Below are 18509 nucleotides of genomic sequence, written 5' to 3'. Positions count from 1 at the left end.
AGCCCCGCCCCGGACCATGTGATCCCGCCCTCCCGGTGATCGGGCCCCGCCCCCCCTCGGACTCGCGCTCACCTGTCCTCAGCGCGCGCGAGGCGCTCCCTACTCTCTGTCACGTGCTGGATTGTCATGGTGACGGCTAGGTGGTCCGGAAATGCTGGCTTTGTTTCCGGGTCAGATGTCAGGGTACTGTTTCCGGTTGTGCTCGTGATGCTGCGGGCGGCGCTGGGAGGTGCGCGGGTCCTCCTGCTACCTCGGCGGGGGGGCTCAGGGGCCCAGGTAACGTAGGGAGGCGGCGCAGCTGCCCTCCCCCCCCGGGCCCCCCGCGCCCCATCCCCAGCGGCGCCGCCCCGGGCCCGGGCCCCGCCCGCACTGACCCCCCCCTCTCTCCCCGCAGCGATGTCTCCGGTGGCGGCAGCCGCAGCAGCGGCGCGCGGTGTCGGATGCCGCCGCCCATCCCGGGGCGCTGGCCCCGCCTGGGCCCGGCTCGGCCGCGGAGCGGCTCGTGGGGCGCTGGCTGCTGGTGTGCAGCGGCGCGGTGGCCGGAGCTGTTGTGCTGGGGGGCGTGACCAGGTGAGAGCGGCCGGCGGCACCTGCCTGTCCCTGGGCAGAGACCGGCGACCCTGCCGGAGCGGCGCTGCCCCAGGCCGTGCCTCGGGCCCTGCACAGACCCTGCCTGCCTTGCGCCCCTAGAGTCCCTGCAGCAGCCGCCGCCTTCTGGCCAGGCCCCTCGTCCCCTCGCCGAAGAAGGCAAAAGTTTAATGGGTTACCCTATAAGCGTAGTGCTTATCCGTCCTAGCTGCCGGCCCCACAAAGAGCCCTAGGGACCCCTGGGGCGGGCAGCTGGGACCCCTGGGGCGGGCAGCGGAGCCCCACCTAAAACATGGGGATGCTACAGACCCCCCTCGCACCCCAGTTCATCGGGTACATGGTTGTTGTTTTTACACGTTATTTACATCCTTACCTCTCATCCACACAAAGTGCTGCTGAAAATGCTATCGATCTACTCCCAGCCCACCTTCAGCTTCCTGCATTGCCATCTCTTTTCCCTGTGTGCCACATTAACCTGCTTTTCTTAAAGGCCCCTCATTCTGACCAGAACCCTGATTTTGCCCTTTGAAGCAATGCCTTTCATTGACTGCCTTCCATTACACCTTCATGTCGTCGTCCTCCTGATCCCACCTCCAAGTCTTTTTCCCACACTTCCCTGGGTACCCGGGTTTTCCATACTGACCTGCTTCTCCAAAGCTCCATGCTCACCTCTAAATTCCTGCACCTTTTATGACATTTCCCCTCTCTGCAGACGTGTTAAGGAATTGAGAGAATATCATAGACTACTGACTGCATCCAGGCAAACAGCTGAGTGAAGGAACTTTAACAAGTCAGCTGCTTAAAATTCACCGTTCTTTCACTGCCTTTTCTTTGGCACCCATTTCCCTCTCCTTTATTTGTATGTTGTCTGTTTAGATTGTAAGCAATCTGTGGGGAGTACCTTATTTTCATGCCTATCTGTACACCACTATGCAGCTGGTGCCATACAAACAATAAGTACCTCCAATCTTGTCTGGTATCAGAGGGGTAGCCGTGTTAGTCTGGATCTGTAAAAGCAGCAAAGAATCCTGTGGCACCTTATAGACTAACAGACGGTTTGGAGCATGAGCTTTCGTGGGTGAATACCCACTTCGTCAGATGCATGTAGTGGAAATCTCCAGGGGCAGGTATATATATATATATGCAAGCAAGAAGCAGGCTACAGATAACGAGGTTAGTTCAATCAGGGAGGATGAGGCCCTCTTCTAGCAGCTGAGGTGTGAAAACCAAGGGAGGAGAAACTGGTTTTGTAGTTGGCAAGCCATTCACAGTCTTTGTTTAATCCTGAGCTGATGGTGTCAAATTTGCAGATGAACTGAAGCTCAGCAGTTTCTCTTTGGAGTCTGGTCCAGCCTGGACCAATCTACACGGGAGGTCCACTTCCTAGACACCACGGTGCAAATAAGTGATGGTCACATTAACACCACCCTATACTGAAAACCTACCGACCGTTATGCCTACCTTCATGCCTCTAGCTTCCATCCCGGGCACACCACACGATCCATTGTTTACAGCCAAGCACTGAGGTACAACCGCATCTGCTCTAACCCCTCAGACAGAGACCAACACCTACAAAATCTCCACCAAGCATTCTCAAGACTACAGTACCCGCACGAGGAAATAGGGAAACAGATCAGCAGAGCCAGATGTGTACCCAGAAACCACCTACTGCAAGACAAATCCAAGAAAGAAACCAACAGGACTCCACTGGCCATCACATACAGTCCCCAGCTAAAACCCCTCCAACACATCATCAGGGATCTACAACTGATCCTGGACAATGATCCCACACTTTCACAGGCTTTGGGTGGCAGGCCAGTCCTCGCCCACAGACAAAGTGCCAACCTGAAGCATATTCTCACCAGTAACTGCACACCGCACCATAGTAACTCTAACTCAGGAACCAATCCATGCAACAAACCTCGATGCCAACTCTGCCCACATATCTACACCAGCGACACCATCACAGGATCTAACCAGATCAGCCACACCATCACCGGTTCATTCTCCTGCATGTCCACCAATGTAATATACGCCAGCAATGCCCCTCTGCTATGTACATTGGCCAAACTGGACAGTCTCTACGGAAAAGGATAAATGGACACAAATCAGATATTAGGAGTGGCAATATACAAAAACCTGTAGGAGAACACTTCAACCTCTCTGGCCACACCATAGCAGATCTTAAGGTGGCCATCCTGCAGCAAAAAAACGTCAGGACCAGACTCCAAAGAGAAACTGCTGAGCTTCAGTTCATCTGCAAATTTGACACTATCAGCTCAGGATTAAACAAAGACTGTGAATGGCTTGCCAACTACAGAACCAGTTTCTCCTCCCTTGGTTTTCACACCTCAGCTGCTAGAAGAGGGCCTCATCCTCCCTGATTGAACTAACCTCGTTATCTGTAGCCTGCTTCTTGCTTGCATATATATATATACCTGCCCCTGGAGATTTCCACTACATGCATCCGACGAAGTGGGTATTCACCCACGAAAGCTCATGCTCCAAAACGTCTGTTAGTCTATAAGGTGCCACAGGACACTCTGCTGCTTTTACAATCTTGTCTGAACTGTTTTGAATCTACAGCACTCTATTGTATGTGGCTAGTGATTTATTTCTTCACCCCAAAATTAGTCGTGTCTTACTGGTCCCTTTCCTTCTCCATCAGTACGCTCATCCACTCCTTAATTATGGTCTTCTTATAGGGACAGGAGGCTTCTGTCACAGACCCTGCCTTTTTCTTCCCCCATCTCCCTTCTGTGATCATCTCTGTAGAAGCAATTGATTTTTATTGCAGCCTCATTCTTCCTCTATGCAGAGCTAAATGGTATCAGTTATGAGGCCAACACCCTTCCCACTAGATATGGGGGTGCAGCAAGGCATATCTCTACATTGCATTGCCTCCAACTTCAGTTTGTTGTACCCACCTATGGCTAGTATGTGCCTGATAACATTTTTTGGCCTAGTTCATAAGGTCCTTCCTCCCCATCACCTTTGCTGCTGAGGAGTGGCTGCAGTTCATCTGGGGAAATGCTGTCAGTGCTCTCCTTATTTTGGTTAAGGAGTGAGTGAGTCACATCTGTGTGTGTGTCTGTCCCTCCTAGGCTGACAGAGTCTGGGCTCTCCATGGTCGACTGGCATCTGGTGAGGGAGATGAAGCCCCCACAGACACAGCAGGAATGGGAGGCTGAGTTCCAAAAATACCAGCAGTTTCCAGAATTTAAAATGTAAGTGCTGCAGGTTCCAGGCAGAAGGACTGAGATGGCACAGGGAATCCTCCCCTTTGTTTTCACAGAGCCCAGACTGACTGTGAGTCAGCAGCACAAGGCTCTTTCTTTCTATGGGAATGGACTAGCTCCAGCAAGGGGCACTCAATACATAGCTAACAAGGATCCAAAGGTGGCTTTGGTGTTCATCTTCCCTGGCTATCCCTGTTCTCTCCAAGGTGAAGAAAACCCTTGTGAGATTGGGAGTGTGAAGGCGACCACGGTTCGATGCCAGGGAGTTTCTTGCTTATTCTTCTGCTCTTTCTTTTCCAACAGCCTGAATCATGACATGACATTGAGAGAGTTCAAGTTCATCTGGTACATGGAGTATTCACACCGCATGTGGGGTCGGGTTGTAGGTTTGGCCTATGTTCTGCCTGCTGTCTACTTCTGGAGAAAAGGCTGGCTCAGCCACCCCATGAAGGGGCGTGTCCTTGCCCTCTGTGGGCTTGTCTGCTTCCAGGTAAGGGAGCCTGCAGCTGCTAGGATATGTATCATTGGCTTTGGGGGCTTCTGGGGGATGATGATGTGCAGTGGTGATGCCTAACTGTAAGTATTTCTTGAGTGGTGGGCTGAGACTGTGGCTTCTGTGAAGGCTTTGGATGGGGGTACTGATGGTGGAAGCATGGTTATTGTACAGCTAACACCTGTATGATGTTTAAGGTCAGTGCTGGAACAGATAACTCCCTCTTGTTCCCTTTACCATGGTGAAATTGACATGAAGGTGGGTTCTTTGTTTCTCCCAGCTGAGGCTATGGAAGGGGACTGGGTTTTGCCCCTCAGTAGCTCTCATGTTATCTCTTTGGTCCTTTGGCAGGGTCTGCTAGGCTGGTACATGGTGAAGAGTGGATTGGAAGAGAAGCCGGATTCTCATGACATCCCCCGAGTCAGTCAGTATCGTCTAGCAGCACATCTAGGCTCTGCACTAGTTCTGTATTGTGCCAGCCTGTGGAGTGGATTGTCCCTGCTGCTCCCACAACACAAAGTAAGCGGTCCATGCGTAGTATATGGGGAGTGCAGGATTACAGTGTTGGTGCAAGAATCTGGGGGATGGATGGGTAGTTGGGGTTCCAAGGCTTCTTGGAATATCTTTGTTTTAATGAGGAGCTTAAAGGAGTAGGGAGGGTGAAAGGTAATAGCACAGCCCTCACATTTCTGCTTTTGGCTTATCTTTGATCTGACAAAGTACACTGCAAAACACTGCGGCGTAGAATGAGTAACCGTGAGATAATTTCCTTCAGCATCCCAGTCCATCCTGATTGCCGGTGATGCCTCACCCGTATCTTGCCCCCAGCACTCTTTCACTGGGACATGTGGCTAACAGAAGATAGTTCTGAGTTCTTTGGCTTAGACACTTTGCTCCATTAAGGAGGAAGTCAAGAAAAGGCATTGGGGTATCCCCAGAATCAGAATATTTGGCCCAGGAAGCAGGGCATTGCCCTGCATCAGGATTGGATCAAGTGCTGGGGCACTGTTTGAGTAATTTTCTGCTGGCCCCATTGGTTTCTTTAGGATTAAAGATTTTGCAAGTAAATAATAAAAGGCTAGTTTTTGTGGTTGCAAAGAACCACCTGAGTGCAACTCTGCTGAGCTGCTGTTACTGACAAGAAACTGTGAGGATACTTAACATGGGGAAATAGATTCAATGTGTGTAATGGCTCAGCCATTCCCAGTCTCTATTTAGGACTAAGTTGATTGTATCTAGTTTGCATATCAATTCAAGTTCAGCAGTTTCTTGTTGGAGTCTGTTTTTGAAGCTTTTCTGATGCAAAATTGCCACCTTTAAATCTATTACCGAGTGACCAGAGAGGTTGAAGTGTTCTCCTACTGGTTTTTAAATATTATGATTCCAGATTTAAAGGTGGCAATTTTGCAACAGAAAAGCTTCAGAAACAGACTCCAGTGAGAAACTACTGAACTTGAATTGATATGCAAACTAGACACTATCAACTTAGCCATTCCTAGTCTCTATTTAAGCCTAAGCCATTACACACATTGAATCTATTTCCCCATGTTAGGTATCTTGTCAAACTGTCTTAAATGGGCTAGCTTGATTATAATTACAAAATTTTTTTTTTCCTCCTGCTGACAACAGTTCATCTTAATTAATTAGCCTCTTAGAGTTGGTTGGCCAACTCCCACCTTTTCATGTTCTCTGTGTGTGTGTGTATGTGTATATATATATATATATATATATATATACACACACACATATCTCCTCACTATATGTTCCATTCTGTGCATCCAATGAAGTGGAAGCTTATGCTCAAATAAATTTGTTAGTCTCTAAGGTGCCACAAATACTCCTGTTCTCTTTAATCACAGGAATTTCCCCTTTGACATGTTGGCTGCATTCACAAGTGGCCTCACCCTTTCTGTTTCTGCACTGGGGGAGCTTTCCTCACCTGGTGCAGCCAGCTCGTCCCACCAGGAGCATCAGTGCCCAGTCTCTTGCAAGGCCCCTGGGGAGTTTGTTTCTATAGCCCTTTCTGTGGCTTGTGTTTTACAGTTACCTGAAACCTATCAGCTCCTCCGTCTGAGACGATTTGCTCATGGGACAACAGGTCTTATCTTCTTCACTGCTCTCTCAGGTAAGGGCCTCTCCCATTGTGAGGCTGCCTCCTTTGTGACCCCGCCTGCCCTATCACTCTCCTGAGGGGGTGGAATATATCAGATCCCCAAGAAGTTTCATGTCCAATGAGGGTTTAGCTCCTTTCACATGTATAGGCACCTTAGAATTGCCCTTGACGGCCCCAGATGGAGCACGTCTCCTGCAGGGCAGACTGTGTAACAGAGCATCACTGTCTGATCACCAATGTGTTGCTGTAGGAGAAGGAATACAAAACCAGGTTGCCCTGTCCTCAAGCCCAACTCCAAACTTGCCTAACTCTAGAGGCTAGTCTGGTGTATCTAGGGTGACCAGACAGCAAGTGTGAAAAATTGGGACGGGGTTGGGGGTAATAGGTACCTATATAAGAAAAAGACTCCAAAATCGGGACTGTCTCTATAAAATCGGGACATCTGGTCACCCTAGGTGTATCATCTGCCTTGTTCCTGGTATGTTAGTACCTAACTCTCTTCTCTGGAATTACAGGTGCCTTTGTGGCCGGACTGGATGCAGGCCTTGTGTACAACTCCTTCCCCAAGATGGGGGAGCGCTGGATCCCAGACGATCTCCTCTCCTTCTCCCCAGTGCTGAAGAACACCTTTGAGAATCCCACTACGGTGCAGTTTAATCACAGGATTTTGGTGAGTGCCACTCAGCCTCTTCTGGGGACCATGCCATCCTGTCATAGCTTTCCCTTGATTGGTCTCCTAAAGTCAGATAGCTCACTCTCAGGCTGCCTTCCACAGTGAACGGGGGTGAACTTCAGGGCATCATTTTCCTGGGAACTCATTACCTTCAAAAGGAGGAAGCATGGTCTCTTACCTGGCATGAGTCTCCTCTTTATCTGTGAGGTAGTCTTGTTTGCTGGAGGAGTGGTGGTCTTACTTCCACACCTGGCTTCCATCCAGAAGAGACATGTTAGGAACAAAAGAGCCCGTCCCGCTGTGTGCCTCAGTTTCCCCGATCTGTAAATGGGGGCTAAAGATGCCAGGCTCCTTCGTAAAGTGTTTTGAGAACCTGGACGAAATAAAATTCGGATATGAGTAAAGAATTGGATATTGTACATCAGGGAACCCTTTACTTAAATACCTTAACACTCAGAATGCTATACAACTGCAAAGCTCTGTGCAAATAAGAACATAAGAAAGGCCGTACTGGGTCAGACCAAAGGTCCATCTAGCCCAGTATCTGTCTACCGACAGTGGCCAATGCCAGGTGCCCCAGAGGGAGGGAACCTAACAGGCAATGATAAAGTGATCTCTCTCCTGCCATCCATCACCATCCTCTGACAAACAGAGGCTAGGGACACCATTCCTTACCCATCCTGGCTAATAGCCATTTATGGACTTAACCACCATGAATTTATCCAGTTCTCTTTTAAACGCTGTTATAGTCCTAGCCTTCACAACCTCCTCAGGCAAGGAGTTCCACAAGTTGACTGTGCGCTGCGTGAAGAAGAACTTCCTTTTATTTGTTTTAAACCTGCTGCCTATTAATTTCACTTGGTGACCCCTAGTTCTTGTATTATGGGAATAAGTAAATAACTTTTCCTTATCCACTTTCTCCACATCACTCATGATTTTATAGACCTCTGTCATATCCCCCCTTAGTCTCCTCTTTTCCAAGCTGAAGAGTCCTAGCCTCTTTAATCTTTCCTCATATGGGACCCTCTCCAAACCCCTAATCATTTTAGTTGCCCTTCTCTGAACCTTTTCTAGTGCCAGTATATCTTTTTTGAGATGAGGAGACCACATCCGTACACAGTATTCGAGATGTGGGCGTACCATCGATTTATATAAGGGAAATAATATATTTTCAGTCTTATTCTCTATCCCTTTTTTAATGATTCCTAACATTCTGTTTGCTTTTTTGACTGCCTCTGCACACTGCGTGGACATCTCCAGAGAACTATCCACGATGACTCCAAGATCTTTTTCCTGATTTGTTGTAGCTAAATTAGCCCCCATCATATTGTATCTATAGCTGGGGTTATTTTTTCCAATGTGCATTACTTTACATTTATCCACATTAAATTTCATTTGCCATTTTGTTGCCCAATCACTTCGTTTTGTGAGATCTTTTTGAAGTGCTTCACAGTCTGCTTTGGTCTTAACTATCTTGAGCAGTTTAGTATCATCTGCAAACTTTGCCACCTCACTGTTTACCCCTTTCTCCAGATCATTTATGAATAAGTTGAATAGGACTGGTCCTAGGACTGACCCTTGGGGAACACCACTAGTTACCCCTCTCCATTCTGAGAATTTACCATTAATTCCTACCCTTTGTTCCCTGTCTTTTAACCAGTTCTCAATCCATGAAAGGACCTTCCCTTTTATCCCATGACAGCTTAATTTACGTAAGAGCCTTTGGTGAGGGACCTTGTCAAAGGCTTTCTGGAAATCTAAGTACACTGTGTCCACTGGATCCCCCTTGTCCATATGTTTGTTGACCCCTTCAAAGAACTCTAATAGATTAGTAAGACACGATTTCCCTTTACAGAAACCGTGTTGACTATTGCTGAACAGTTTGTTTTTCTGTGTGTCTGACAATTTTATTCTTAGCTATTGTTTCGACTAATTTGCCCGGTACCGACGTTAGACTTACCTGTCTGTAATTGCCGGGATCACCCCTAGAGCCCTTTTTAAATATTGGTGTTACATTAGCTAACTTCCAGTCATTGGGTACAGAAGCCGATTTAAAGGACAGGTTACAAATGTTAGTTAATAGTTCCGCAACTTCACATTTGAGTTCTTTCAGAACTCTTGGGTGAATGCCATCTGGTCCCGGTGACCTGTTAATGTTGAGTTTATCAATTAATTCCAAAACCTCCTCTAGTGACACTTCAATCTGTGACAGTTCCTCAGATTTGTCACCTACAAAAGCCAGCTCAGGTTTGAGAATCTCCCTAACATCCTCAGCCGTGAAGACTGAAGCAAAGAATCCATTTAATTTCTCTGCAATGACTTTATCGTCTTTAAGCGCTCCTTTTGTATCTCGATCATCAAGGGGCCCCACTGGTTGTTTAGCAGCTTCCTGCTTCTGATGTACTTAAACATTTTGTTATTACCTTTGGAGTTTTTGGCTAGCTGTTCTTCAAACTCCTCTTTGGCTTTTCTTATTACACTCTTGCACTTAATTTGGCAGTGTTTATGCTCCTTTCTATTTGCCTCACTAGGATTTGACTTCCACTTTTTAAAGGAAGAACTTCCTTTTATTTGTTTTAAACCTGCTGCCCACTAATTTCATTTGGTGGCCCCTAGTTCTTATATTATGGGAACAAGTAAATAACTTTTGCTTATTCACTTTCTCCACACCACTTATGATTTTATATACCTCTATCATATCCCCCCTTAGTCTCCTCTCTTCCAAGCTGAAAAGTCCTAGCCTCTTTAATTTCTCCTCATGTGGAACCTGTTCCAAACCCCTAATCGTTTTAGTTTCCCTTCTCTGAACCTTTTCTAGTGCCAGTATATCTTTTTTGAGATGAGGAAACCACATCTGTACGCAGTACTCAATGATTCCTAACATCCCTTTTGCTTTTTTGACTGCTGCTGCACACTGCATGGACGTCTTCAGAGAACTATTCACGATGACGCCAAGATATTTTTCCTGATTAGTTGTAGCTAAATTAGCCCCATCATATTGTATGTATAATTGGGGTTATTTTTCCCAATGTGCATTACTTTACGTTTATCCACATTAAATTTCATTTGCCATTTTGTTGCCCAATCACTTAGTTTTGTGAGATCTTTTTGAAGTTCTTCAGTCTGCTTTGGTTTTAACTATCTTGAGCAGTTTAGTATCATCTGCAAACTTTGCCACTAACTCAGCTAGCTGCTTGTGCAAGCTCATGTGAACATTTCTAGTATCCGCAATGTCATGGACTGAACCGTAGTTGAGACCACAGACTGAGGGGAATACAGATGAGTGCCTTGTGTTGGGATGGGTGTCGTGGGGTGACGCACTGGTCAGAGTTAGGTCTGGTGTAACTGAACACCTTCACTGACGATGGGCTTTAGGTGGCATCTGACACTAGCTAATAATGTGTGAAATGTAACGGTGCCCCATTCCAATAAAACATCATCAGTGGAAAATGCAGCTAAACAAGCGTGTGATGATTTCCTTCCAGCCCCCATGTTAGCTGTTGTGCGGGGTTCCTTCCCGCCAGCCCTTCCCACACCCACTTCCCTCAAGTAACTGCTAGCTTCTTCCACCTTTAGGGGATCACCTCAGTCACTGCCATCACAGCACTCTATCTCCTCTCTCGGAAGATCCCCCTACCACGCAGGACCAAGATTGCTGTGGCCTCTTTAATGGCTGTGGCATATATGCAGGTACTGTCTCCTCTTCTCTCCTAGCACTAAGCTGCTGTGTCACATTCAGCAGAAGTACCTTTAGCTACCTAGAGCTGGCATGTGGAGCTGCAGAGTCCATGGGAAATTGAAGTGTGGCAGTAGCTATGGGGTGGAGGCTGCACAGGTCCAGGTGCCTGTGGCACAGTCTGTGCTATATGTGAGGATGGAGAGTCTGGGTCTTGACTTTTTTATTTCTGGAGCCTCTCCCTCTCCCAGTGGGTAGGGTTGTGACTGGGAATGTGGGGGTTGCTGGAAATGTATTGACAGGCATACCTCGTGGAGTGCTTTAAAACATCAGTGTTGAATCAGCTGTTGCTCTTCTCACTCCTGGGTGTTTCTCGACAGGTGGGCCTGGGCATCAGCACCCTTCTACTGTATGTCCCAACTCCTCTGGCTGCCACTCACCAGTCGGGATCCCTGGCACTGCTCACTGTGGCTCTGTGGCTTATGAATGAACTACGTCGGGTCCCAAAGTAGCCTGGCTTCAACTGGGCTCTGCAAGGACGTCTAGTTCTTTTCCCCACTGCACTGATGTCGATGCTCCGGCTGATTGCTTTCCTCTGTGGTGACTTGCTGGGGTTCGAAAGGGCTCTGAGTGGGGAGTTCTGCAAGCCTGAATTTAGACTGACCAGACTGACTGGTCTGTTTACTGCGATAAATTCTTGACTGTAAGATCATGTGCACTTTTGATTGTAAACTTTGTAATGTAAATTAATTTGTTTATTAAGCTGCTTGTCTTTGGCTGGATCCCTGGATCATGGGACTGGGAAGTGAGGGATAGAGTGGGATGAAACTACTCTGTGGTGGCAGCTGTTACATGCTGTGGCATCTTAGGTCTTGTCTACACTACATGGTTTTGTCAACAAAGCAGTGGAGGGTGTACACACTACAAAACTCCTTCTGCTGACAAAATTCTCCTGCTTTGCTGACAAAATAAAACCACCTCGATGAAAGGTGTAGAGCTTTCTGTGGCAAGGTTATATTGACAGTGTCAGTGTAGACACTGTGCTTGTAAATAGCCTCGAAGAGGTGTCCCAGAATGCCCTTGCTGACTGCTCTGGTCAGCAGTTTGAACTCTGCTGCCCTGCACCCAGGTACACAGGTATCTGCCCCTCCCCCTTTAAAGGCCCAGGAAATTTTGAAATTTCACTTCCGGTTTGCTCGGTGTGGAGAGCTCACATCGCATCTTCCCAGCTGCCCATGGCAGCTCCACACAGCAAACGCTCTCTCGCTCAGAGCACAGCTGAGTTGTTGGATCTGCTGGCACTGTGGGGAGAGGAGGCCGTGCAGTCCCAGCTCTGTTCCAGCTGTGGGAACTTTGATACCTACAGGCCGATTTCTCATGGCATGTTGAATAAGGGCTATGAAGGGAACACACAACAGCGCCATGGGAAAAGAAAGGAGTTGAGGCAGGTGTACCAGAAGGCAAGGGAGTCAAACTGTTGCTCTGGCGCTGTGCCAAAGACCTGCTCCTTCTATAAGGAGCTGGACGCCATCCTCAGCAGCAACCTCACCTCCGCCAAGAGCCCTGTGGATGCCTCAGTGGGGCTGGAGACAGCAGACTTAACCCCAAAGTCGTGGATGAGAGGAGGTCAAGTTGGAGGATGACGTGGAGCACACGGCAGGGTCTTCTGTTGGCGCAGTGAATCAGGACCTCTTATCCAATCCGGAGGGGTCTAGCCCGTCACAGCAGTCCGACTCTGGCGTGTATGATGCAGAAGAGGAGAGCCCTGTGTTGATGATGCTCAGTTACATGAGGTAAGAGCTGACCTTTGCTCTATATATTTTAGAAGTGGGAGAAGGGATAGAAATGTACAAGACTAGCGGTGTTTGCGTGTGCTTCACATTCCCCTATGCAGCTAAGCAGTGCCGCAGAACTGTGTCTTAATGCACACTGAGATTTCACGTGAATCCTCCAGAGTTTTCTCTAGGAGATTTTCCTGGAGGTACTCTCGAATCCTCTGCCGAAGGTTCCTTGGCAGAGCTGCTTTGTTCCTTCTCATGTCAACTTTCCCGTGCCAATCAGCAATCACTTGTGCCAGGGACCAAAGTGGCACAAAGAGACCCAGTCTGAAGCTGCGGGCATTCAGGAGATGCACCCTTGCATACCCTTGGGAGTGAGAGATTGGCTTCAGAGGGGAGGGGGAGGGATAGCTCAGTGGTTTGAGCATTGGCCTGCTAAACCCAAGGTTGTGAGTTCAATCCTTGAGGGGGCTACTTAGGGATCTGGGGCAAAAATCAGTACTTGATCCTGCTAGTGAAGGCATGGGGCTGGACTCGATGACCTTTCAGGGTCCCTTCCAGTTCTAGGAGATTGGTATATCTCCTATTATTATTATATTATAGAGACCCACACCTATGGAAAATGTCAGAATTTACAATATTGCCTCAGTATCCTGTTCACTCCATCCCTTTGGACAGCTTCTGGAATGACTTACATACAGCTATAAGAGCCAATGCTGCCCTTTTTTGTTTGTGTTGGTAATTGGTATTTAATAAAAACATACTCTCTGAAAGATAGCCAGTCTTTGTCTCCTACATATGGTGGTTGCTGCTGGAATAAATACACCATGGCAATTTGATCATTATCAGTGATCTGAATGATGGGATTAATTGCACCCTCAGCAAGTTCACAGATGACACTAAACTGGGGGGAGAGGTAGATACGCTGGATGGTAGGGCTCGGGTCCAGAGTGACCTAGACAAATTGGAGGATTGAGCCAAAAGAAATCTGATGAGGTTCAACAAGGACAAGTACGGAGTCCTGCACTTAGGAAGGAAGAATCCCATGCACTGTTTCAGGCTGGGGACTGTCTGTCTAAGCTGCAGTTCTGCAGAAAAGGACTTGAGAAAAGCTCATATCCAGCTCCTTACCAGTGGATGAGAAGCTGGATATGAGTCAGCAGTGTGCCCTCATTGCCAAGAAGGCCAATGGCATATTGGGCTGTATTAGTAGAAGCATTGCCAGCAGATCAAGGGAAGTGATTATTCTCCTCTATTTGGCACTGGTGAGGCCACACCTGGAGTATTGTGTCCAGTTTTGGTCCCCTCACTACAGAAGGGATGTGTACAAATTGGAGAGAGTCCAGCGAAGGGCAACGAAAATGATTAGGATGGCTTCCACACAGCGATGCCATATGCTTCACCACTACAAGGGCACCTCTTATTTTGGTGTTCTTGTGCCAGTGTGCTGGGATGAGCTCTGCACAAAGTTCCCGGAAGGTGGCTTTCCACATCTGAAAATTCTGCAGCCACTGCTTGTCATCCCAGACCTGCGTAACAATGCAATGCTACTACTCAGTGCTTGTTTCTTGAGACCAAAAGCGACGGTACACTGTGTGCAGCTGTTCTGGAAATGCCCAAAGTAATCTGATGTTTCTTTCCATGGCACACAGCCCATCAGGCAACTCTGATTCCTATTCAGTTTAGGAGGTCATGAGATATTACATGTCCATCTGTGATGTGTTCATAACAGTGACTGTTGAAAAATGCAGCGAGGCAGTTGGAAGCCCATGGAATGATAGGATGGAAAAAATTGCATCATGGGATGTTGCACCTGCACCCATGATGCACTGCAATCTACTGTCTTCCCACAACTCCTAGCTGCAGAAGATGGGAAGCAGCACAGTGGGATAGCTACCCACAGTGCACTGCTCTCACCATTGATGCTAGAGCAGTTGTTCTCAAACTTTTGTACTGGTGACCCCTTTCACATAGCAAGCCTCTGTGTGCGACCCCTCTGATAAATTAAAAACACTTTTTAATATATTTAACACCATTATAAATGCTGGATGCAAAGCGGGATTTGGGGTGGGGGTTGACAGCTTGTGACCCCCCCCCACATAATAACCTCATGACCCCCTGAGGGGTCCCGACCCCCAGTTTGAGAACTCCTGTGCTAGAGCCCCAACTGGATGAGCTCTGCCAGCAGGAGTGCTGTATGAACATGCCCAAGCAATGTAATTATACCGGTTTTTGCTTGTTGGCAGAGCCTGCTCTGACAAGGCCTCAGGGTATGTTTACACTATGGGATTATTCCGATTTTACAGAAACCGGTATTTGGAAACATTGTATAAAGTCGAGTGCACGTGGCCACACTAAGCACATTAATTCGGCAGTGTGCATCCATGTACCGAGGCTAGTGTTGATTTCCGGAGCGTTGCACTGTGGGTAGCTATCCCATAGTTCTTGCAGTCTCCCCTGCCCATTGGAATTCTGGGTTGAGATCCCAATGCATGATGGGGAAAAAACAGTGCTGCGGGTGATTCTGGGTAAATGTCGTCAGTCAGTACTCCCTCCGTGAAAGCAACAGCAGACAATCATTTCACGCCCTTTTCCCTGGATTGCCCTGGCAGATGCCATAGCACAGCAACCATGGAGCCCGTTTAGCCTTTTTTCACTGTCTGGTACTGCAGTGCTACACAGCAGCATCCCCTTGCCTTTAGCAAGTTAGCAAAGATGGTTACAAGCCCTACTGTACCGTCTGCTGCTTTGCAAGTTGGCAATGACGGTTACCAGTCCTATTGTACTGTCTGGTGCTTTGGAAATTGGCAATGATAGTTACCAGTCCTATTGTACCGTCTGCTGCTGTCATGGGTGCTCCTGGCTGGCCTCGGTGAGGTCGGCCGGGGGCGCAGGGACAAAAATGGGAATGACTCCCCAGGTCATTCCCTTCTTTACGTTTTGTCTAAAGGTAGAGTCAGTCCTGTCTAGAATATCGGGCAAGCCTACTAAAGAACCAGAGAGGCAAAAGGCCGCTCCGGGTCAGAGCCCCAGACATCCCGCAGAAATGATGAGCTGCATGCCATTCTAGGGGGTGCCCCTGCAACAACCCCACCCGTTGCTTCCCTCCTCCCCCAACCCTCCTGGGCTACCGTGGCAGTTATCCCTCCATTTGTGTGATGAAGTAATAAAGAATGCAGGAATAAGAAACAGTGACTTTATTGAGATAAAACGGGGGGGGGGGGGGGAGAGGCAGCCTCCAGCTGCTATGATATTCCAGGCAGGACTGAATCTCCAGGAGACAAAGCTTAAAGAAGGGAATGACTGGGAATCATTCCCATTTTTGCCCAAGCGCCCCTGGCTGACCTCACTGCCAGCCAGGAGCACTCACAGGATGATGAGGATGGCTACCAAGTCAATTGCACCATCTGCCATCAGGAAGGGGAGGGGAGGGGATGCTGCTAATCAGTGCTGCAGCACCGCGTCTACCAGCAGCATCCAGTAGACATACGGTTGTTGGTGTCACTAGGCATAAATCTAGGTAACTCGGGAGGATGGCTTTGGGCCTATGTGACCCAAAGTACCTTTATGTAAAGTGCTTTTGTTAGCCTTACTAAACGTTTGTAACCTCTTGTGTTATGTGCTGACTACTGGCAGCTGCAAGGCTGCTTGACACTAGATGTAGCCAATACTAAATAAGATAGGCAGAAAGCAGATGCTGTAATTAAAGTTATATGCATGAGAACGTAGCCCCCACGGTGGGAAAGTACAGATAACTGTTCACAGAAGAGGTACTAACGAGCTAAAGTGTTTTTTGCCAAGTATGATTTAACCTGTTTAGTATAATTGCTATTGCAAAGTGTATTTGGTACATGGGAATAGACGGGAGGGGCAAGAAGGGGGGTAAAGGGCGATGAGGAGTGTGGGGGGAATGGAAATGCTTAGCTGAAATCATGTATAAAGAGAGAGAGCTGTTTGTATCGGTGTGCAGGATTTGAGATTGCTATGTCTCCCTTGCACCTTATTTGGGCCCAAATAAACCTGGTTTTGCTTCTCCACCCTGGTGTGTTAATTATTGCAGCGCACAACGGGCAACGAACCCCCACTGTTGCTGTCCTCGGCCCTCTGTGCCGGCAACACGGTGACATTGAAAAAAGGCGAGAAACTATTTTTTCCCCTTTTCTTTCACAGGGAGAGGGAGGGAGATTGACGACATATACCCTGAACCACCCGCAACAATGTTTTTGACCCTTCAGGCATTGGGAGCTCAGCCAAAAATGCAAAGGGTTTTCGGAGACTATGGGATAGCTCGAGTCCTCAGTCCCCCCTCCCTCCATGAGTGTCCATTTGATTCTTTGGCTTTCCGTTACGTTTGTCACGCAGCACTGTGTAGAGTCCCTGCCGTGGCCTCTGTCTATCATAGCCTTGGAGATTTTTTCAAATGCTTTGGCATTTTGTCTTTTGGAACGAAGTTCTGATAGAACAGATTCATCTCCCCATACAGAGATCAGCTTCAGTATCTCCCATATGGTCCATACTGGAGCTCTTTTTTGATTCTGGGACAGCATGGTCGCCTATGCTGATCGGAGCTCCACGATGGACAAAGAGGAAATGAAATTCAAAAGTTCGCGGGGCTTTTCCTGTCTACCTGGCCAGTGCATCCGAGTTCAGATTGCTGTCCAGAGCGGTCACAATGGTGCACTGTGGGATAGCGCCCGGAGGCCAATACCGTCAAATTGTGACCACACTAACCCTAATCTGAAATTGCAATACCGATTTCAGTGCTACTCCCCTCGTCGGGGAGGAGTACAGATATCATAAGAACATAAGAAAGGCCGTACCGGGTCAGACCAAAGGTCCATCTAGCCCAGTATCTGTCTACCGACAGTGGCCAATGCCAGGTGCCCCTGAGGGAGTGAACCTAACAGGCAGTGATCAAGTGATCTCTCTCCTGCCATCCATCTCCATCCTCTGACGAACAGAGGCTAGGGACACCATTCTTACCCATCCTGGCTAATAGCCATTTATGGACTTAGCCACCATGAATTTATCCAGTCCCCTTTTAAACATTGTTATAGTCCTAGCCTTCACAACCTCCTCAGGTAAGGAGTTCCACAAGTTGACTGTGCGCTGCGTGAAGAAGAACTTCCTTTTATTTGTTTTAAACCTGCTGCCTATTAATTTCATTTGGTGACCCCTAGTTCTTGTATTATGGGAATAAGTAAATAACTTTTCCTTATCCACTTTCTCCACATCACTCATGATTTTATATACCTCTATCATGTCCCCCCTTAGTCTTCTCTTTTCCAAACTGAAGAGTCCTAGCCTCTTTAATCTTTCCTCATATGGGACCCTCTCTAAACCCCTAATCATTTTAGTTGCTCTTTTCTGAACCTTTTCTAGTGCTAGAATATCTTTTTTGAGGTGAGGAGACCACATCTGTACACAGTATTCGAGATGTGGGCGTACCATGGATTTATATAAGGGCAATAATATATTCTCAGTCTTATTCTCTATACCCTTTTTAATTATTCCTAACATCCTGTTTGCTTTTTTGACCGCCTCTGCACACTGCGTGGACATCTTCAGAGAACTATCCACGATAACTCCAAGATCTTTTTCCTGACTCGTTGTAGCTAAATTAGCCCCCATCATGTTGTATGTATAGTTGGGGTTATTTTTTCCAATGTGCATTACTTTACATTTATCCACATTAAATTTCATTTGCCATTTTGTTGCCCAATCACTTAGTTTTGTGAGATCTTTTTGAAGTTCTTCACAATCTGCTTTGGTCTTAACTATCTTGAGTAGTTTAGTATCATCTGCAAACTTTGCCACCTCACTGTTTACCCCTTTCTCCAGATCATTTATGAATAAATTGAATAGGATTGGTCCTAGGACTGACCCTTGGGGAACACTAGTTACCCCTCTCCATTCTGAGAATTTACCATTAATTCCTACCCTTTGTTC

At 47.6% G+C, this 18509-nt stretch overlaps 1 protein-coding gene across 2 annotated transcripts; it reads left to right on the top strand.

Moving 5' to 3' along the window:
* Positions 1 to 16: 16 nt before the first annotated feature.
* LOC123375130 (cytochrome c oxidase assembly protein COX15 homolog) lies at positions 17 to 13337 on the top strand. Of its 2 annotated transcripts, XM_045025788.1 has the most exons (9): positions 17 to 276; positions 395 to 570; positions 3693 to 3815; positions 4131 to 4317; positions 4672 to 4839; positions 6364 to 6445; positions 6949 to 7103; positions 10683 to 10796; positions 11163 to 13337. In XM_045025788.1, the coding sequence occupies exons 1-9, from the start codon at positions 127 to 129 to the stop codon at positions 11292 to 11294; spliced, it is 1287 nt and encodes a 428-aa protein (XP_044881723.1). In that variant the 5' UTR covers positions 17 to 126; the 3' UTR covers positions 11295 to 13337. The 2 variants fall into 2 exon arrangements, with proteins under 2 accessions (XP_044881723.1, XP_044881724.1); XM_045025789.1 differs by lacking the exon at positions 395 to 570 and having other exon boundaries at positions 91 to 276.
* The last annotated feature ends 5172 nt before the right edge of the window (positions 13338 to 18509 follow it).

The sequence above is a fragment of the Mauremys mutica genome, chromosome 7 (genome assembly GCF_020497125.1).
Source record: "Mauremys mutica isolate MM-2020 ecotype Southern chromosome 7, ASM2049712v1, whole genome shotgun sequence".
NCBI classification, from domain to species: domain Eukaryota; kingdom Metazoa; phylum Chordata; order Testudines; family Geoemydidae; genus Mauremys; species Mauremys mutica.
This window is presented reverse-complemented; position numbering and strand designations above follow the sequence as displayed.